This window comes from Manacus vitellinus, unplaced genomic scaffold (assembly GCF_001715985.3).
Source record: "Manacus vitellinus isolate BGI_N305 unplaced genomic scaffold, ASM171598v3 scaffold_24_pilon, whole genome shotgun sequence".
Classification (NCBI taxonomy): Eukaryota; Metazoa; Chordata; class Aves; order Passeriformes; family Pipridae; genus Manacus; species Manacus vitellinus.
Window position 1 is genome coordinate 4,737,250 of NW_021939798.1, and position 21,747 is coordinate 4,758,996.

Here is a 21,747-nt window from a genome sequence, read left to right on the forward strand (position 1 = left end):
TCAAACCTTGATTTACAGTGTGAGCTCTGAAAGGGGTGGCCCTTTGGAACTGGAATAAAGCTGAGCAGTCATGCAGGTGATGAAATTTTGGCCATGAGAGGAAGTGATTCAGTATTTGAAGTACAGATATCTAATGCCATTTCAGATGTCCTGACCCCTCCAGTGGTGCACCAGGCACTCCCAGGTGTGCCTGACCTCCAGCTGCTATTCCAGTCCCTGGGTCTTGCCCATATATCTCACTTCTGCACATAATTTGGGTACTGTGAAGTGTCTAAAAGGGCACTATCACCTAAGTTTAGACCTGTGGAATGCTGAGTGTAGTGTTTACTGGTTTGGGTAACACAAGGAAAGGGGGGGAATCTGCTTTGATTTAGTCTGGAGCTCCATGCAGGATCTGTGTAAGCATTAAAGCATCTTCAGTGGCCAAAGTCAGTATTTTCAGGCAAACACCCTTCAGCAGCTGAAATCTCAAATTTATTACAATGTTCCTTTTTTATAAAAAGCCAAACTATGTAGGAATAGGCAAATTTGTTAAAAGGGAAATGAAAGAAACAGTTAAATTCAAAATGTTTCAGGGGGAATGTTTGAAAACACGATGTGTGAAATGTCCTTCAGCCAAAGGGCTGAGACACACACAGACCTGTTGTGATTAAACAATTAAGCAGAGAGTTTTGTTACTAAAAAAACCTTTTTTAGCAACAACAGAAAAAAATCTAAACAAAAAGAAGGGGGGGGGCTGTAGGCTTTGGCAAGTGAAATGTAAAGCAGTAGTGAATTAGGCTAGAAGTGGTCTTGGGGAGTAATTGGAAGACATTGAATCTAATAATAGTGATAGTAATGGCTTCAACCCATCAGAATCAGCCTTCTCAGAAGATCTGTAAGGCTGATAAATGATCAGGACCTGAAGAGCTGTCAAGGATGATAAAATAGTTATAGAGAAGTAAATGAATTATTTGCATTGGTATTTATTGGGAAGGATGTTAGGGAGGGTCACTGCTATAACCATTTATTACAGTGATGGACATAGCAGAGATAAGAAGCTTTCAAATAGGTTTTCTTCTCGATTTGGGACAATTCAGGTTAAATTTTAATCAAGATGCTACTGGAACAGTCCTATTTTGTATTAATGCAAATGATTCAGCTAGAATTTATAGGATGAACACAAAATATGATTGGATTTCTTCCGGATCTTAGTGTACAAGTCTAGAGAACAAAATTGATGTGTATGAGAAATTAATACAGCACATGTTTGATCAAAAAAAGAAAAGTAATTCAAAAATAATGTACTCATTCATGATCTTTAAAGTATATTGTGAATCACAGCTGTTGAAAGCCAGCAAAACTTGCACTAATTACCTAGGGTTATTCATTTTTTTTCAGTTTTAAAGTTTCTTTTCCTAGAATATGCTTAATATTAAGTAGTACTTGTGAATGATTGTGGAAAGAGGTTCCAAATACAATCTATCCTTTCTGAATTTTCATTGCCTACTGGTTTATTTGTTGTTAGTTTCAATTTTGGAACAGCTTTTTTTTTAGTACTTTTATTGCAGCATTAGAAGCAGCCTTTATTAGACATGAGATGTAGAAAGTTGGCAATAAAAGTGTGGATTGTTCACCTTTCTAGATAAACTTGGTCTTATTGTAAATCTCTTCCCAACCTTTGTTCTTATCAGGGAGAAAGAACAAGAAACACAAGAAGAGGAACATTTGATGGAAGAAAAGAAAAAGAAAAAGCAGGAAGAAAAGAAAAAGAAGGAAGGTGCTCAGAAAAAGGTTTGTTGGTGTTCCTGTTGTAAATGAGCCCTTTACTCCAAAGAGTAACCTGCAGGTGTCAATGGATTACACTGTTTGTTTTGATTTTAAAAAGGAATCGATCACTGTCTTTTCCAGTATAAAAATTAGGCATCATAAAAAAAGTGGGGTAGGTTCCAAACAGATAAAAACTTCACAGGTTTTGTGTCTAAGCCAATAGTGTGTGTGGATCCAAAGGGATGGTGGACAAGTTCACAGAAGTTACTTCTGCTGAGTGTTAAAAAGTTCACAAACATAATGTTTGGTTCAGAAAGCCTCTGTTTCTCAAGAGAGAGAACACTAGATGGGTAGATGGGGTCACTGCCATACCCCTTGCCATACTTTATACTGTCTCTTTTGCATCTGCTTTTGACATCAATCAGACAGAGGTAGCCATTCTTACATTTCTAATTCGTGGAGTTGAATTAACATTCTCCAGTTCTTAACTGGAACTAATGCCTGATTTGTGTAAGGACTTCCTGCACAAAGTTAGGCCTGCAGCCCTATAATTATTAGGTATAATTTTGAGTATTGACAAATAGTTGATTTGTTTTGTTCTTTTCTTCTTTCAGGCTGCTGAACAAAAAACCAAAGGTAAATTCATGTTTATTCTTTGTGAACTGTTTGATATTTTTATGAGCTTGTTTAAAAAAGGAGTGCTTCTGCTTTTCATTCTTTCTGTCTGTTTATTGGGGAGAGTATATCTTACTAGGATAGTTCTGTTCCTAAAGTTTTGTTGGAGGATCTGACTATATGTTGGGTTTCTCAGCTTTTGCTTATATTGCTGTGTATCCTATAGCAGCTTTTTGACAAGAATATATGGATTAATTTTCTGTGAAATGTGACACAGCATTTGTCCTCTTTTTTTCTCTGGTCTCAGGACAGATGTAGTTCTCCATTTAGTTGTTAGTTATTTATCTGTTTCAAAGGCAACTAATGGCCACTCTGCCTCTGCATGCACAATTCAACTCAATTTAGTGGGCAAACTCAGTTCATTGAACTTACTAAAAACTATTCCCCCCCACTGGCACCACTGCCCATTTTTCTTTCTTGGGTGGGTTTTCTGCTTGGGCAGAGACTGGGGCTGGTTTGCAGCACAGTCCCAGGAGCAGCAGAGGTAAGGACTGGATCCCCCTTTGTGGGCACTGAGCTCCCAGGTGCCCTGGGAGAAATCTTTTTGTCTGGTCTGTCCTTTTGGCAGCACACAAAACTCAGGCTGTGGAACAGTTCTGAACCAGTTAATATGCACTGTTATTTATTACTGGGTAATTAGGTGACAGGCAAGTGGAGCTTCCCAGATTCCCAAAGACTGGGAATTAGAGAAGAGCCAAGCCTAACATAAGGGATTGACTAAACAACTTATGTTTCAAACACTTTTCATGTATTTATACAGCAGAAATTAAGTATTGCCTCAGTAATACTGAATTCAGAAAAATAAAGACCTGACTACGTGATGAAGACACTGTAACAAGTAATTTATTGAAACTCTGTCCTTTTCTTTCCAAGTTGTTCCTGTGTAGAAAGTGTGAATTCAGGAAGTTTGAATTCTGTTGCATCTGCCCTGTGAGATCTCATGCAGTTTATAACAGTGGATTTTGCTTCCAGAAGGCAGCAAAAGTAGCTAAATCCCACCAAGTCTTAGGCACATGAAAAACCTTTGGAATTAAGATGCATGAGAGCGATTTCTAGCTAAATATAATGTTTCTGTTTCTGCAGTATTGCATGTTTTGTTCCCTGTATCAGCTCATTTCTGTGCGAAAAGATTTCTCTGTTCTATAATGGATTATAATGACTTTTTAATATCACAATTCAGTGGCAGATGTTTTTGCTGTCAGAGTAACTGCTTCCATTTTCACGTGCTAATGCAGTGGCTCTTCATTTCTGTTACTAGTGAGACTCAGTGCCTTCTGCTTTGCCTCTGTGGGATGTTACTATTTCTGTCTCTTGTTGTGACAGCTTTGCTTTTAATTGCTCGAAACTGCCAAGTTTAAGTTTTTAGATAATAACTCCAGTTTTTCAGGTGTGCTTGGGAGTTTGTTTCTTTCAAGTATTTTTGGTGCTCTCTCCTTGTATTTAATCATCCTGTGCTCCTGCTATAAAATATGAATTGGGAAGAAGACAACAGTGAATAAAGGTAGTTATCTTAGAGATTAAGTAGTTTTGGCATTTATTGCTTCATCTGTCAGAAGCAGTGATGCACCTTTTTGTAGTTCAGCGTCCTTGGAAGGAGTTGATCTGTCCTGCAGAGAAACAAAACCTCCTGTTCATCCTCAGGGCAATGGCTGGGGGTTATTTACAGTCCTTTAAGTGACCCTTCTTTGAATTTCCTTTGTCTGGCAACTACTCATTTCTTTTAAGGTTGCTCTGTGGGAATGCTTTTCCATTTCATGGTACAGTTCTTACATTTGTCTGTAGGAGGGATGTGCACAAGTTTACGATAGATAGCAGGAATTTCCTAAAATACGGAAAATATTAATACAAAATTAAAGAGAGGAAAAAGTTGACTGAACCTTTTTTCCTCAGATATTCAAAGTTGACCGTAAACTTTATTGCAGTGCTGCACCAACTATTTTATTTGGATACATTTTCAAGGTTGAGTGACAAATGCTGCTACAACTAAAAGGCAACCACAGGGATTATAATTGAATTTAATTAATTTATTTCCTATCTGGGACACAGTAATTAAATTAGTTGTAAAGACAGGATGACACAGTAACACTGAGTGGACTGCATCAGGTATCACATGGCAGTAGGCAGGATGTATTAAATCAGAGATTAAAACTGGGCTGAAACTGAACATTTTGCAAAGTGTAGATTTTGGTGGGTGAGATATAAATATGACTTAATGTAGCTGCTTGTGGTAACTTAAAAGAAAATTGCTTCATTTTATGCATGTGTCATTCACTTCTGCAACTGGGTTGCCATAGCAGTGAGAAATGCTTGCACCAGTTGGAGAAAATAAACCACACAACTGGAAGTGGGATATTGAAGGGTTTTTCAGTTTGTTTTTCGGCTGACTGGAGACAGTGTGTTTATATTGTTCCTTGTTCGCTCTCAGCAGTGTTTGTGAAGGAAAAGACACTTTGTTGAAGTGGGTTGGAAGGGCTGAGCTTGGGAGTCGATAGTGAGGGAGGGTTTACCCTTTGGGGATGTGCTGGAAGCCTATGCTCTTATCAAGGTGCTTTTTAATTCTTCTTAATTAGTAGTAAGATTAATAATTAATAGCAAGTAATAGTAAGGTTTGCATTTATTTGTCCAGCACAAAGGCAGACGTGGAGATGTGTCCCATCTAATAATGAGCTCGTTTGCTTTGTACACTCTGATCTCTGTAAGCTGAGATGGGGCTGTTGCATGTTCAGTCTCTGGTGAGGCCTCAGGAAAGAGAAACTAGTAAGGAGGAAGGAGGTTTCCTGTGGGGGTGTGTGTGTGGTGTGTTGTCAGTTCAGTATTGCCCTGAGGCCTCAGCCCGAGCTGAATGTTTCCATTTGTGATGTGGAGCACAAACCCCTTCCAAGATAAACACACATTTCCACCCACAGAGGAAAGGTATGTGGCTGCTGCTGGAGTTACTGGTCCAGGGGTAGGAAGTGCTCCCTCACACAGCTCTTGCATCTATTTAAACACATTATTTTTTGCTGTTTAAACAACGATCCAACCCTTTAAATCTTCTCTACATAACAACTCCTTCATTTTCTATTTTTTTTTCCTGCAATGTTGTTTGCCAAAGTATTTTTGTGAGGCTGAATCTTTTATAAATACCCCGTTGGCAACAATTCTAGGGAATGTGTGAAAGGAAGAAAGATTGAAGAGCTGATAAGTAGCTGAAATGTTTCTCAATTACTTGAGAACAAATGAAAGTAGTCTTCCTGTTCAGCTGAAGAGGAGCGCTGCAGAATTAGATGAGGTGAAATGAGCAGGTTTTTATTGCACATCCAGTTACTGTTCTTTTATGGTAATTTTTTGAGAACAGGACTATTGAGCACTGGCTATTAGTGTTTATTTTACATGTGTAAACTCATGCCAGTTTATATGCACTTGATAAAGAAACTTGGTGTATAAAGGCTTTTGTAATGAAAACATTCAGCTGTAAGTACCAATAAGAGTTCTGTTCTGTATGGTAAATAGTCACTAGTATGGGAAATGGCTGTTATTTAATAACTATAGGGGACTTTAGGGGAGCTGTGCTCATGATAAATAGTATGAGGTCAGTGTGTTTTGCTGCCTGCTTCTCTTCCAGCCATCCTGCTGCAGGTGTAGTTGGCACACAGGTGATCAGTTCCTTGGCTGCTTTACTCACACCCCAGCTGAATACACTTTGTCTAAAGCAAAGTTGAAGTGCTGATATAAAATAGTTTAAGTGGGTTGTTACTCAAACATCCACCATGGTAATTGAAAGGCAAAGTATCCACCCAGGTCTCCAGCATCACCTCTGGTGAAGGTAAGTGTTGAATCTGCAAACAGAGAGTTGAGTCTATACCACTTTTAGTTTAAAGTAGGAAACCAATATTTGATTGGAAATCTTAATCTGGACAATATTTCTGTAAAAGCAGAGATGGCCAGTCTGCCTCTTGGACCTTCATGATCCTTGTAGGTCAGTCTTTGGCATGTTCATGGCATGGGACCAGGAAGAGAGGTGTGGGCTTTCCAAGGGGAAAATGGGAACTTCAGCTCAGTGCTTGTGAAGCAGGATTGCAGAAGCTGGAGTAGCTGCAGTAATCCTGGGATTCAGCAGCTCATCCAGCACTGCCCACCCTCTGTTAAAGGGGTACAGTGAATCTTGAGCATTGTTCCTTTCCACCCATGGTCTGTTCTGGAGTTTTCCCCCTCCCAGGCTGTCTGGGCCGTGTGTCTTGGGACTCTTCACCCTGTCATGATTTTAATCAGGAAGGTTGCCTGCAGACTGGAAGATTATTCTACCAAGGTTTAGGCTTTAATATGTTTTATTTTGAGGGACTTAAAAGAACAGAAAGCACTTAGCAGTATGTGGTTGCTTGGTAAACCATTGTGATGTTGCAAATGTTGGCATACTTTCTTCAGGTTAGCTTTAAAATTTGCATAGCATTTTTTATCCCACAAGCATTGCTGTATATTTTACCTGGAGCACCATGGTCAACTGTATTATAAAGGAGAGTTAAAGGGAAAAAAGAATGGGTGAATATATCTGAAATACCATCCCCTGCTCTGGCATTTCTATTTAAATGACAGGAATAGTGGCATACCTGTCTTAAAAGCCAGGCATTTCCATTTCCAAATTAGCCATGTAGATGGTTGCATAGTTTTAAATTGATTCTTTACTTACCCTCCCCAAATGGGCTGTTTGAATGTTCTCTGTTGGGCTCATTTGGATGTGAATCACCTTCCTGTAACCTCCATTCTCCTCATACAGAAATGCAGTTTGTGTACACTGATAATGTGTTCTTTCTGGCTGTGGTAGATGTGACTGATGTTTAATGGTAGTTCCATAGAAAATAGGGGAAAATGAAACTTTTTAGAGAATTTCGTTGGTATTTTAGGTGGAATTACGTGTGTAACACAATTAGTCTTTTTTAAAAAGTAAAGTCTTGAGTTTTTCTGGTTTGTGTCGTATTATTGTAGGAACCAGCAGAGGCTTTTTCCATAAGATTAGAAAATGTGTTCCAGCCTACAAATCAGGTATGATTTTCAACAGATTTACAACCTCTGACTCATTTGAGTATTTATAGCTTATGCTTGAATATCTGCCTCTGCCATCTTGTTAGTTAAGTGCTGTGTTTGTACTGAACTGCTGCACATTGTAGTGACAAAATGTGCCATAAATCATCATTGCAGAAGGAGGGGGAGCACTGCAGTAAGTTCTTCAATTAGATCTTAATATGCAGTCACTTGATAACTTAATGATAACCTGTGGCCATACATTAAGGCTTAATAACACAAAAATGTTTTCTTTTTGATAAACGTTATCATGGTGATGTTTTGCTATTATAAGTATCTTTAAACAAACATGAGTTTGTTCATAAAACCGACTGAAATATCAACTTCTCTGATAGAGGAGTAATTACCGTTTTATAGCCTGCAAAGAACTGAGTATGGAGGTAATTTGTGAGTCCCTGCCATAATACTGGGTGAAAGGGAGTAGAAAATGCAAAAGATTAGAGCAGACAGGAGGAGCAATTTGCATAGTCAGGGAGACAAAGCAAGAAGGATGAGCTGGGAGGCTTGGAGTTAACTAGTACAGGAAAAAACTTTGGTTTCCTGCTTATCTTTTTCGGTTGGGATGGCTGTGACAAGCCATTGAGTTCTCATGGTGGCAGTACTTCAGTGGTATTTAATAGGGTTTTTGCTCTCACAAGTGTAAGCAGCATTATGTGGTATCTTCAGCATTGCCATTATGAAGTAAAGGAAAAAAATTAAGGTAGTGAGTAAGTGTGTGGATAACCTGTGGTAAACTATATTTGGGGTTGTAGCACTGTCCATGTTGGTCTTCAAAGGTATCCAGCTAGAGATCTGCTTTGAGAATTGGTGTCTTTTTGCAGGAGAGGGGTTTGTCAGGGCTGGACACCCAGAGCCCTGTAACCAAGTACTGGCAGCTCTGAAGGTTTAAGTCTTCTGTAGCTCCTGTGGAGCTTTAGACTCTTTAGCTTTCAAATAAATCCTTTCTTCAGACAACGAGGCACCAAAGTAATTAGTTCAGGTTTTTAGGAAAAAAAGAAAAACAAGCAAACACAAAATTCTCCAGGGTTGTTTGAAAATAAGGAGAACCCAAGAGATACATTCTTCCTAATGTGTTCCTGTCCTGAGCTGGATTTACAGGACACCTGCCCCCAAAGAGGTGCTTCACAGTCTTTTCCTGGAGTTGTTGCTGCTTCCTTTCTGCTGGTCCAGTCCTGGTCAGTGGTTGCCTTGTGAGCTTTGCACATTCCTCATCAGGGAATACAAGCTTTTATTTTCCTTAGAGATGGTCTGTGGTAGTTTGCCATCATGCAAATGTAGGGATGTTCTTATAATATAAATACAGGCAGAATATTGCTCTGGTCTTCCACACGCTTTGCCTTTTCTCAGTTTCCTCAATTAGGAAATGATCTGGGCTTATCAGATTGAGGATGGCAGCAGCCTGACCTGTATATAGTTAGTTTTAAAACTAGATGAAAATGAGAGCTTTCCAACACTAGACACAGTTAATTAAAAGCATTTTTCAAATGCTCTAAATGTTGTAAGGGTTGATAACCTGGGCAGTAGGACTAACATGCTTTCATCAGATTTCCCTTTACATTGTCCATTGTCAAATACATTTCAAGTCTGGGATATTATCTCTACACGAATACTCTGTGAAGAGAGAGTAAGCACAGATTAGGTAACACCAGTTTGGCTTTTCTCATCTAGACCTAATTGTCAGGGTGCCCTTTGGTGGGAAGCATTCCCAGGTAAATCCCTGGTTTGCTTTCTGAACAACAAAACTGCCAATACAATTGTTGACAACTGGATATTCTAGAATTTGAATTCTAACACAGCTACACAATGCTAGCAGTGGTGGTTAGGGTCAGACTGCACGCTGGGTTATGGTTATTTATCTGCCCACAGTGGGCTCTTTCATCCCCAGTGCTGTGCTGCTTTTGCAGTGCTGGGCATTCCCCAGTGCAGTGTGTTTGTGAAACATCAAACTGTTGCACTTCTGACATCACAGCAGCTCAGGCATTGGCATATATTCTGTTCTTCTGTCAGTCTGCTTATAACTGTTTTCCAGTTGTAAATAGAGTGTTGTCTGACACTTACTGTCCGTCAGAGCCTATATGCCCCAGTACTAGAGACCAGATGTATTTTTCCATTTTAACATTCCACTTCTGTATCTACTGATCACAACAGACACCCACCCCACATCTCTTTACTTTCTTACCCACCCAAAAAAGTCTGAGATTTGTTTTCTTGGGAGTGGCTTTATAACACAGCTTATGTGTTTATCAGTGTGCTCCTCCCTTTGCTTTCTAAACTGAAGTCTGTCGTTCACTTTTTCTCTTCTTTTAAAGAAATACGTCCATGAACGTACTTTCTTGTCTGCCTTGAGGCCTGGCTCACTTAAGTTTTCCTGGAGAAGGCAGCTCACAGTTTCCCATGAAAAAATAACCTATGAGCTTTGATTTATCTGCAGTGTGCTGACCACTTTCCATTATTAGATTATCATCTTGCTATGTGGAGGAGGCTTGTAGTGCATATAAATATAATATTGATAAGATCTGCAAACTGTAAGCTGGAGGAGGGGTTCATCAGGGAATGTATTAGCTCACTTTGGTAATGATTGTTTTGAGATATGTGCTGGGTTTCTAACGTTTCTCGATCCCTTCCTTGAGAAGGATGAAATCAGCTTTGAACTGTAACTCTAATACATGCTCTTAGGGGGTAGTTACTGTACAAATACTGAAGAGGGTTATCTTGGGAAAACAAAGGGAACAAAAACATGAGTTTGATTCTTTTACACTGTGTGTGAAGCCTTTGGCCTGAGGGACCTTGTATTCTGGTGTTACATTCCTCTACTCTGAGAACCCAGACTTCCCTGTGTTTTGCTAGATAATTTTAATGTTTTTCTCAAGTTCTTGTAGATTGTAGCCCATACTTTACAAATCCTACAGGACTACTTAAAAAGTGTGTTTAAGCAGCTCTCACACTCCTGGTCAGGTGTGTGCTGTGCATGTGATCCTTCAGGTAATTCCTGACCTAGCTCAGGCAGTGCAGTGTGCATCAGCATCCAGAGAGGTGGTTTGCTCATGGGATTGATTGTAGGTCCAAGATCACCATGAGAGGAGGTGATTTTCCCTTTAGGCATCCTGCCCTGGTGCTGTGGAATGGCAGCAGTGGCTCGTGCTAAGCTGTCTTGTGGGACTGCATTTAACACCAGCACTGAATACTTCAGACGCTCCTCAGCTGCCCTGAGCGTGTCAACTGTTCTTACTGTTTGCCCAAGGGGAACAGCTGAACTTGAGGCCAGATTCAGGCTCTCAGTTGCCTCTTCCCATGTTAACAGAAGTGGTTCTCTGTGTTATCATAGTCTCCTGGAGATCTGTCCTCCTGTTTTCAGGATGCCCTTAATGTTTCTGGCATCATTCCTGATTTGGCTGCTGTTGCTGTCTTTTTTTCAACAGTCTGTGGAGCCAGACTTTTCACCTTTCCAAGGCCAGACAGGCTCTCATGAACTTCTGCTCTAAAGCACATGAGTTACTAAGCTGCAGAACTGACAATTCCTCAAGTCTGTTTAAAATTCAAATGCCACATCGAGGTCTTATTATCACAGGACTACATATATCCCTTTAGATGAGCAGGAAGGGATTATCTTAGCCCTCTCCCCATTCTGACAGGCCCAGCAAAAGTTCTTGAAAGATGTATTGATTATTATTGGAAAGTCATCTTTGTACAGGCCTGAACAGTTTTTCCTGTAACTTCAGCCCCTTCTTTCTTGGCTGCTTTGCCCAATGTGTGGAGGGCAGATTTCCCCTCCTCTGCAGGGACCTTTTTGTGTTTTTCACTTAACAGCCCATTCAGATTTTCCTTGTGCTAGTGTTTTCAAGCTGTTTTCCAAACCATAATAACTTATGTTTCTCTTCTTTGGAAGGCCTTCCAGTTGGTCCAGAGTTATTTTTTAAGTGCAGTATCTGTATGTTGTGGTTTAACCCCAGCAGCAGCTCAGCCCCAAGCAGCCGCTTGCTCACCCTCCCCCAGCGGGATGTGGAGAGAACTGGAAGAGTAAAAGTGAGAAAACCCGTGGGTTGAAATAAAGACAGTTTAAGTAGAGCAAAAGTCACACACACACACAGGCAAAGCAAAACAAGGAATTCATTCCCCGCTTGCCATGGCAGGCAGGTGTTCAGCCATCCCCAGGACAGCAGGGCTCCATCACACGTAGCAGTGACTTGGGAAAACAAACACCACTGCTGCAAATGTCCCCCTGTGTCTTCTTCTTCCCCAGCTTTATATGCTGAGCACGATGCCATCTGGTCTGGAATATTCCTCAGGTCAGCTGGGGTCAGCTGTCCTGGCTGTGTCCCCTCCAGCTCCTTGTGCCCCCCCTTCTCCTCCCTGTCGCTGTGGGGTGAGGAGCAGGAAAGGCCTTGGCTGTCTGTGAGCCCTGCTCAGCAATAGTGAAAACACCTGGGTTATCAGCCCTGCTTCCAGCACAAACCCAAACCACAGCCCCATGCCAGCTACTGTGAAAAAAATTAACTCTATCCCAGCCAAAAATTAACTCTGTCCCAGCCAAAACTAGCATGCTAATTGAAGGATTATTAAATACTGTTGAGTTAACTGTGTAAGGATAATCTGCTGCTTTTCACAAGTAAAACCAAAGGTTGTTTTCTGTGCCTGTCAAGCTTACCCCATTGCACAGCTCTGTAATCTGGGCTGTTCCGTAGCAGTGCTGCTTATTCTCCTTCAGTTACCTATCCCTGAACTGGACTTGCTTTAAGGAACTCCCAAGTTTTAGATACGTTCTCTAATTCTGTGAGGATGTAGATTTAATAATACAGAGTTTCTTCTTCACACTCTCCCTGTTTCTCCTCTTTGCTCACTAACATTTTTCCCTGTGCAGGTTGTCCTTTGAAGTATACATTTAACTGTTTTACTTGCTTTAGTTTCCCAAGTTTCCACTGCAGTTGTTTATGCCTGGTTGGCAAACCATGAGAGCACTTCCTGCAGTGCTGGAGGTGACAAGTTGTCCTGTGCTGCCTCATTGTCAGGTCTTTTCAGGTGTACCTGTGAACATCAGGCATCCGAGGAGTGACTTTCTTCTCAAAAGGAAAAAGTCTCCAGAGAGAAACAGGAAGAAAAGGTGCTTTGGCCAAGAAAGGTTGGACCAGATGATCACTGAGATCCCTTCCAACCTGGTGTTCTATGGAAGGAACTTGATATTAAAAATAATGTGTTCAGTGCCATGTTTCTAATAGGCTTCATCATAATTCCTGTCTTGCTATAATTTCCATATCTTGCTGCCAGCTTCCAAGAGTAATAATTATTATTTCTTTGTTTGTTGTATAGTTATTTCTAGTCTTGTCCAGTGGTCACTGTGGGAACTGAAATAGGAGGTCATCTTCAGCCTTCTCAGTTGTTATGCTCTTCCTTCCCAGAAAAGATCACTTCATGATTTGGTGCCTTATTGTGTCTACTAAGACCCTAAAAAAACCCTAATTCTAACTTAAAATCTCTGGATAATGACTTAGATGCACGGCAACAATGAACACTTAAATCCATAATCCCGTTTTACTGATACCTGGGATGTAGTCGGGATGTTGAAGCTCAGCTTGTTCCACCCCCGGGGTTGTCGCTGTGTTAATGCACCCTTGCTTTTCACATTTGCTTGAGATGTTTTAATCCTTATTTACTGCATTATTTTAATGGAAGTGCTGCCTCTCCTCTGGGTGTTCCCAGAACTGACGTCATTGTGGCCGGTGGCAGATGTGACAGTGCCGTGTGCTCCCTCTGCTGTCACCAGCTCCCTCCTCAGCACTAACAGAGTTTCTTTCTGAAAACTAAAGAAGTAATGTGGGTTGTATTTCTGAAAAGTGATTAATGTTAGATAGGGCCCATTTTTGCCTGAAGTGTCTTGATGAGTCTGTAGTACAAGTTAAAGTCAGGGTCGTGGGGACAGCATTAACGCTATCAGCTGGCAGCTACAATAACTTTTTATTTATGTGAGGAACTGGGAGCATCTTGGATTTGCCTCCCCTGGCTATCCTACTCCAACTACTTTAAAAAAATCAAACTTACTAATGCTTTTTTTAGTAGATCTGTAAAGCCATTAAAGAGCTCTTATTTTCGTACCCTGCCTAGACAGACATGGTGTTTTCCTCTTTGTTTGCAGTTGGACTTACTGTAAAACATTTTCCTTTCTTTCTGCAAAAAACAGAAATAAAACTCTTTGTAAGCTGGACACAGTCATTGAAGATGTGGGAATTTACCCAAAGTATTTGCAGAGAAAGAATTTTAGGGTGACACATATTAAGCCAAGCTGTATTTCTCCTTAAAATGCTGGTGTTACTTCTATTAGCTCAGTCTAAGCACATTTCTATGAAGTAACTGTGTGTAATGCATTTGAAGTAATTAGGTATTCCTTCCTAGTGAGGGGAAGACATGTGTCTAAAATAAACTGAGCAGAATTTTTGAATTAAAATGAAGTAATAATATTAAGTTATTATTAGTAATCTTTATTAAAACATCTTTAATTTCTTTTAACATTCATGTAATAGAATCTGATTTACTGGGAGTGGCATTTAATTAATTTAATTCAATTTAGAGAGTTAACTCTATTACATATTAGTACAGAAAATTACCTCTGAACAGTCATTTCTCACTGGTGACATGCAATAAGTTAATTTAGCTCGGAGTTCGTTTGGGTGCATTGTGAGTTCTTGGTGAAAGTTGCTATGGTGACAGCCCGATCACCAGAGCTGTCACTGCGACAACAACCCTGCCTGACACCGGGCTGGAAACACGGGCAGGTGTTGGAATCCTGGGAAGAGCTTCCTCGGGAATGGCCGGGCATTGCCAGCCCTGTGCAGCTCTGCCCCGCTCACCAAAGGGTGGGGTCAGAGTGGGCAAAACAAACCGAACTCGGTTTGGTGTTTGGTCTTTCTTGGCTCCATCTCAGCTGCAGTGAAACGATTGCTAAAACCCCGTCGAATTTTAGTTTGGTTCCATTAAGGAAATATTCCTGAAGAATCAGAAGCTCTCTAAACTGCTAGGACTGTTTTCTTCGTTTCTGAATAACTTAAATCCTGTTTTTTGTATGTGGCATTAATGCACGATGGCACTGGAGACACAAAAAAAATCTGTTCAGCTTCAGCTGAATTAATGAAGAGTTTGCTTCAGATTCGGTGTTGAATCTGAAATGAAGGCTTTGCTTCAGATTCTGCAGGTTTGGCTGTCAGGTAGACAAACTCTTAGTTCAAAAGAAAAACCTTCCAATAAATAGACCATCACTGAGAAGCTCATTCAGAAAAACACTATTGCATATGACATGTCATGCTTAGATTCAAGAGCAAGTATTAAAAGAATTGAAATAGAATTTTTAAGTTCAGTGTATTTTCTTCCACCAACTCCCCCCCAGATATTAATGCAGACTTAAAAACTTGTTTTTTTGATTTTTTTTTTTTATCTCTAGAGCACAACTTTAATTTAATTGGGTTTACCCGAGTAAGGGATTGTTCTTCATTTTGAGCTTCAGGTTTTTCACAGCTACTCATTTCTGAAGCAGAAGAATGACATTTCCATGGGACTGCTTGTCTTTGCAGTAGTGGGAACTGCATCCAAAGTAAGATGTAGAACCCCAAAGAGGTTTTTATGATTGAAAATCTGTGAATTTTTTTTTTTTGTACAGCCTCCTAAATTGGTAACGATGTCCCTCTGGTTTTTTACATCTTTTTAAGAACCTGTCTTGCTCAAAGCATCGATTCTCAGAATAATTTTGTGAAATACAAATGATCTTTAGTTATCCCAATAAGGATTCAGACTTTGACATCTAAGGCCAAAATATTTCAGGTTTAGCTTTCATGCAGTTGGCTCCATGCATGGTTTCTTGGAGTGATGCTCCCTGAATCTTGGAATATATCCACACTGCCCAGGAGTGGAGAAGCTGGTCCATGCTGGGCACTGTGTTGACTCTCCTTCAGTTTTTCATGCTGACTGATTTAAAATGATTGCTGAGATCACTGTCTTTAGAGCTGTAGTGTAAACATATTAAGTCTTCTTTTGAGATACAATGTGAAAACTAGAAGGGTTATGCCAAAACAACAGAGGCCTTTCAGTGGTTGCCCACAAAATCGTTACTATTTTAAGATTCCACCTAAAACGTTCGTTTGGTACCATAAATGTACACGACAGGAGAGCCGAGGCTTTGTGTTTACACAGGGCTGCAGTCAGTGTGACATGTGTGCCCAGTGCCATGATTCCAGCAGCACAAACAGTGTCAGGAAACATTACCCTTCATGCCCCACCAGCAGACTCGTCCTCTGCGAGCGGTCGGCACCGCGCTTTCATAGGCACGTCTGAGAGGAGTTAAATAACAGCCTGCTCGCCCTGCATCCACCCCAGAACATAAACACACTGCCTGGAGAAGCTGTATTTCTGCTTTCCAGAAGGGAAATGTGTGTGTGTATAGCGACTGTGATGTGTCCAGGCTGCTGGACCCAGCGTGGTGCAGTGGTGTGTATCCACTCTCCAGGCCCGAGGCGTTCCCGGGGCATTGATCTTGGGCACACGTGCCAGCTGCCTGCACACCCAGTAGGTCACATGTGTCCTGGACACATTGATCCCTCTGGCCACACGTTAAGACATTGATCCATAAACACACAGTGGCAATTTCCAGGCATTCAAAAAAAAAAAACAACAAACCAACCAGAGTCCTTATCTTTTTTCTGGCTCAAATGTCAAAGTGGAAGAAGAGTTTGTACCCAAGGCAGTATGAGTGCTTGGTATTCCCAGTTATCCTGGGTGGGATGCCAGTGCTGACTGTACCCTGGGAGACCCTGAAACTCCGGGAGCATCTGCCTTGGGTGCAGAGACCATGGGTACAGCACATATTCCAAGTGTGATACAATCGGTGTGCTGCTGAATAGATTTCTTTAGAAACAATCCAGGATGGAAATGGTGGATATATGGGGGATCTCTTTACACTACCCAACCATGTATGTTTATGAAAGTGGAAGTATTTACACTGTGATTAACTCTCCTCGAGCCCCAGCTGAAGAGTGGGGCTGTACCTATAGATCCATCAGTGTTGAAGGTTTGAAGGAAATTTCAGGCTCTTGTATACAGTAAACCAGTGGACACTGAGATTATCCCAATTTTCAATTACTTATGAATGTACTGTGAATTTTTGTATTTATCTGTTGGTGTGAATGGTTTAGTGACTGGGTTTCTGTTGTAAAGAATATTTACTGTTCAGTCCATGCCTGGAACTGATCTGTGGAAGGAAGAAAAAGGAACATATCCACTGTGGTGGCTGCACCATTTGTAATTTTTTTTTTAAAAAAATTCTTTTTCATATGAAAACTGTGTGTAAAACATTATCTAATGAGATTAAATGCACACAGTCAGCTTAAAATTGAAGGATTCAGTTCCTGGTTCTTCCCAGACTACTTCTGTGACTCTGTATGAAGTTATTTAATCTGTTATTATATGCTTGAATTTTCCCACTAGTACTTGTGGTGATGATAGTGTTGGTTTTGGGTAATTTAACTTTAAACTGTTTCCTGTCTTCTCTGACTCCTTTATTGTGTAGATACTGATGGGGTTCATTGCCTGGAGCAACACCCAGGAAGGGTTTGGAGGGTGAGAGCAGAGGTGAAGGAGGGAACACATGCCCCTGACTGGCTCTTGACATGTAAATGCTGTGATCCTTTACTGTGTGACTGAATTGTTGGCATTGTGTTTGTGGGGTTCTCATGTCCTGTTGGTGGGATAGAACTTAATATTTTTCCCATAGTGGGTCTCTGTAAAATTAGAGGAGTTCAGATATTTCTAAATACTCTGGGAGGGAATACAAGATGTGAATTCTCTCTCTCTGAAGAGGCCCGAACACTCTTTATTGGAAAGTCTTATATCAGAAACCTGAAAAGACTCTGCAGATGTTTCTAAGTGCTTGCTGAGAATCCCTGTCTTCATTCAGAGCTGCCCTCTCACTTAAATTTTACAGTAGTAATTTCCTGCACAAGCTAATTTGTCTCAGCAGTGACGCTTATCTCCCTCCCGTCCTTTTTAGACAGTTCTTAGTGCTGTTGTTTCTTAATGTTATTAATACGAGTGATTAAAAACTTCTAATAGCTTCATTATTTTCCTTTTATAATAGACAAGGTGGCTTTCTAATGTATTGTCATGCTCTGGGGGTGGGAATTGAGTTTACAGGGAGTTTGGAGTTCAAAGTTAAATGTGTGATGACATGTTAAAGGAAATAGCCTGTGCTGAGATGTCAGAGGCTTCAGGACAGATGTAGTTTAGGGAGCAGCTTTTAGCTGGATGTATTCATTTCTTTATTTGTTGCTTTACAAGGGGTGAGTGTTTGGACGAGCCTGTGTGTGGAGAGATGTACATGATTAATGCTGGTATTCGAGTTACATGAATTCATAGAGGCGCCTTCACATCCCTTCACGTTGGAGAACTGTCGCTTGAAAGAAAACAGATGAATTGTTAAGTCCTGAAAGTTACCATCTGTTATCAGTTCACGTCCTGAAGGAATGCAGCTATGCTAATCTAACTGTTCATTACCCAGAATCCTGATTCCTAGCTTGGACTGCCGAGTTTGAGGCCTGATGTATATGATCCAATTCCTGTTCATCAATTAGATGACGGCAAACCCCATGTGTGTGCACTCAGAGCCTTCAATAAACATGAGAGAGCTTGGCTTGCAGTGGAAGAGCATCATATTTGCTTTGGATTATCAATCTATTGTTGATGACAACCTATCAACCTAATTAGCTGTACCATTTTTAATGGCACAGCTAATTAATTGTGAATTTGAAATTAAAATTATAATCAGTGCTAACATGGAGGAAAGCAGCGAGGAAAATATTAAAGCTGTTAAAAGTGTAAATATTCGTCACAAGACTGGTGCATGTGAAACCAACCTGAATGATGTAGAATGGGATTGAAGAAAACTTTTAAAAATACGTGTTGAGTCACCCAAAACAGGTTTTGTGTCTTTCTCTCAAAAGAGGTATTTGTCACCCTCTCCGCTGACAGATTTGAAAGAAAAAAATGTAGATGCTGTTCCAGAAAGGGAAACAAAATCTCGTGTCTGAGCTCTGAAGCATGCAAGAATCTGTGTTTTTATTAGGAGCTTCTCCACCTCTTAAGAGAAAAGTTGAATTTGTGAATACAGAGTTGTGTCAATAGAGTTGGGTTCATACTCTTTGCTGCTCAGAAGTTCTGCTGCAGGGTGGGCTGTGCTGGGCTTACACAGAGGAATCACTGTTGTGGTGAAGAGATAAAATGTCACTCAGGATTGATACAATTCCAACTTGACATTAATCAAGAACGACATGGGGAAGGTCCAGACAAGTGGGGCTGGTGAAGAAAGACCACATCTGAAACTTATTTAAAAACCAGCTGAAGCTGGAGGGAGTGCTGGGACTATCAACCTGGGAGAAAAATGATCTCTTTGTCATGGCTGAGGGAAGGAGAACTGAGTAAGATGGATTTGGAGCTCCATTTGACATGTAGGGTGGTAGAAAATGATGCTCTTAAGGTTCTTGAGAGGTCATCTACTCCATCCTCTTGCCCTGAGACAAGATCACCAAACCTGTATCATGTCTGCAGATAATCCCTAATCATCCTTATTGTTAGAAATGTAAATCTAAGCCTCCCTGACTGCTGTTTAAACCCAGCAAGTCCTGTCTTATTCACTGTGGGATGGAGCAAAATATTTCCTCCTTTTCCTTTGTGTTTTTTTTTCTTCTCTTTTTTTCTTGCTTTGTGTACCCAGTGTCTTCTAGACTGAACATCTTCCTTGTCTCTGTCTGCTGTGGTAGTTCCCATTTCCAGATTCCTGTGTCCTTTGTACTCTTTCCAGGTAGTCCAGCTCTTCCTTGAAGAGAGATGGGTACAGGCAGTGCTGTAAGTGAAGGCTTTATGATACCAGGCTGAAGTAGATGGGTTACTCTGAGCCTCAGAGCTGGGTATTTATCCCATTACAACACTTGGCTTCTTACAGTCTTTTTGATTGATCTTTTACTTCTCTTTGGATTGTGATCTGCTGAAGCATTGCTTCTTTTTCTGCAGAACTGCTGTGGGGTGAGTTTGCTGTTCTGCATTTAATTCTTCGTGTCTAATAACGTGACTTCTCTTATTCAATTGCAGTGTTTTGTCACATCACTTCTCCAGCTCATCATTGCTCAGTTCTGATCCCATCACACAGTGATCTGACCACCCCCATCTTCTTTCCCCCCTCTTGGTGTCATTTGCAGGTTTAATAAGGATATCCTCCAGTTCCTCATCCACTTGTTAACAAAAATATTGAATAGTGTAGGCTCGGCTCCAGTCCCCATGGAATCTGTTCTGAAACACACTGCTGTTTTGACAGCAAACCATTGATTCTCCCAGGGAACATTTCAACCAATTTTACATTTTGCTCACATTTCCCCAATTTGCTTATGACAATATCAAGTACAAATGTCATTTCAGAAACTATGACACAGTTAAGTTATAGAGAGAGAGCTTTCAGTGGTGGGACACGGGTGGGAAATGTGAGAAAAGAGGCAGAACTTGTTTGAACTGAAGCAGATGACGGGGTCTGGGGGGAGGGAGGAACAAATGAGTGTCAGGGTAGGAGTCAGGGTCAGCTGGATTTGTGGATATATGGCTCTGGAGTGAAAACAGAGGTGAGTGGTGGATGAAGTCCTCAGTGTTTCTCTATTTCAGACCTTTGCATAAAGCCAGTACTTAAGAAGGTAAAACCTCTTGTTGAAGGTAGTTGAGAAATCCTAATAAGTCATTTAGAGGTTTTCAGTGAACTTTGCAGCTTCCTGTTAATTCCTAGTCTGACTTCAAATTTCCTGGCAAAATCAAATTCAAGTTCTGTGTAGAAGGTCCAACTTGGTAGAAGTGAGAAGGCTATCAGGAGAGGTGGGTTATAGAAGAGGTTTTAGAACTGTGATGATGAAAGGCTAAGGAAGGAGGAAGGAAACGTTGCAAAAGTCAAGAGAAGGAAGTGGAGAGGAAACCTGTGGAAGAGGAGGCAGGAGAAGATGCACTGTGGTCATTTGGGAGGTCAAAGTAAGGGGGAAATGAAGGTAAACCAGGTAAAGACTTCATTTGTTCTGAGCGTACCAATTCCTGACAATATCATTTATCCAATAAAACTGAGTAATTTCTTTAAATAAACGTGATAAAGTTCTAAAGCCACAGTAACAAATGTATTTTTACTTTTATCCCTGAAAGTGGGCTTTGATGTCGAACAGCAGCTTCTGGTTACATTATAAAAGCCATTCTGAGTACTGTGGAAAACGAGTTTTTGGGTTTCTCTTGGCTTTAGACTGTAAATTTTCTGCAGGTGTCTTTCAGGAGAAGTTTGGGGGAAGGGATGATCCAGACAGAAAATTACCAATTTTTGTACAAAAACATTAAAGTCAGCTTTTATGCAATAGTTTCTGAGCACCTTTGCTGTTACCAGTAGATGTCACTGTGGATAACAAATCCCAGCGCTTAGGAGACAAAGGAGGTAATTTGTTAAATGAAAATTCAGCCTTTGAAAGTAGGTTGGAGTGGGGGGGGCAACAATTTTTTTTCCGAAAGAGACTTTTGTCAGCAAATAAAAACGGATTTCTTGCTAATGAGGATGTCTATTTTGGGCCACTATAATCCTGTATTTCGTGGCTGCCTTCGCCCGACTTGGGTAAGTTCCTGGCGCTCGGTGTGAGCTCCGAGGGGGTGTCTGTGTGAGTGTGCTCCTGTTCAGCTTTATTTGGAAAGCCTTTAGTGTTTGGAGGGTGCTTCAAGCAGCAGCCGTTGTCTCTGCAGTGTGTATGTGCAGGGAATTGGCCATGGAGGGAAGTGGCTTCATTAAGGTTGATTTGGAGGGGGGAGCAAGATGAGGAAAAAAATTGCCCATATGATTGGCTGGGAGAATAGCTCTGAATTATGGGATCCATCTGTTTCCTGTAATGAATTCATAAACCCATCAAACAATGACCTGAACGAATTGCTGAAGGAAAAAAAAAAATAATACACTGGCATGATATGTTTAACACAGTGAGGCATTGGCATTGTATAATCAAAAATTCTCCTCACATCCAGCACTTTGTAATGGAGCTGCTGTGTTTAATAGAAGCTGTAAATAAATCCTGTCACAGTAGCAGCCAAGAATGCATTTCTGGGTTTAACTGTTTCTCTTCTGGAATGTCTGGTACTCGAAGGCTTTGGAAATGCAAGTTTTATAGGGCTGGAGTGGGGGATTCTGAAATATAGAGAAATGTTAATGAGGTGAATGAAAGGAAAAAGCTGCCATAA

General features: G+C 40.7%; 1 protein-coding gene across 12 annotated transcripts in view; it reads left to right on the plus strand.

Moving 5' to 3' along the window:
• TNRC6C (trinucleotide repeat containing adaptor 6C) overlaps positions 1–21,747 on the plus strand; it is a 105,803-nt gene that overhangs the window by 26,434 nt on the left and 57,622 nt on the right. For 11 of the 12 annotated variants that reach the window (XM_018073254.3, XM_018073259.3, XM_018073256.3 and 8 more), the window contains exons 2-3: positions 1,674–1,773; positions 2,364–2,385. In XM_018073254.3, the coding sequence (XP_017928743.3) occupies positions 1,711–1,773; positions 2,364–2,385 (85 nt within the window). In that variant the 5' untranslated portion in view covers positions 1,674–1,710. Of the gene's footprint in view, positions 1–1,673; positions 1,774–2,363; positions 2,386–7,405; positions 7,444–21,747 lie in introns of those variants that run through there. The other variant, XM_018073270.3, reaches the window with a different exon arrangement.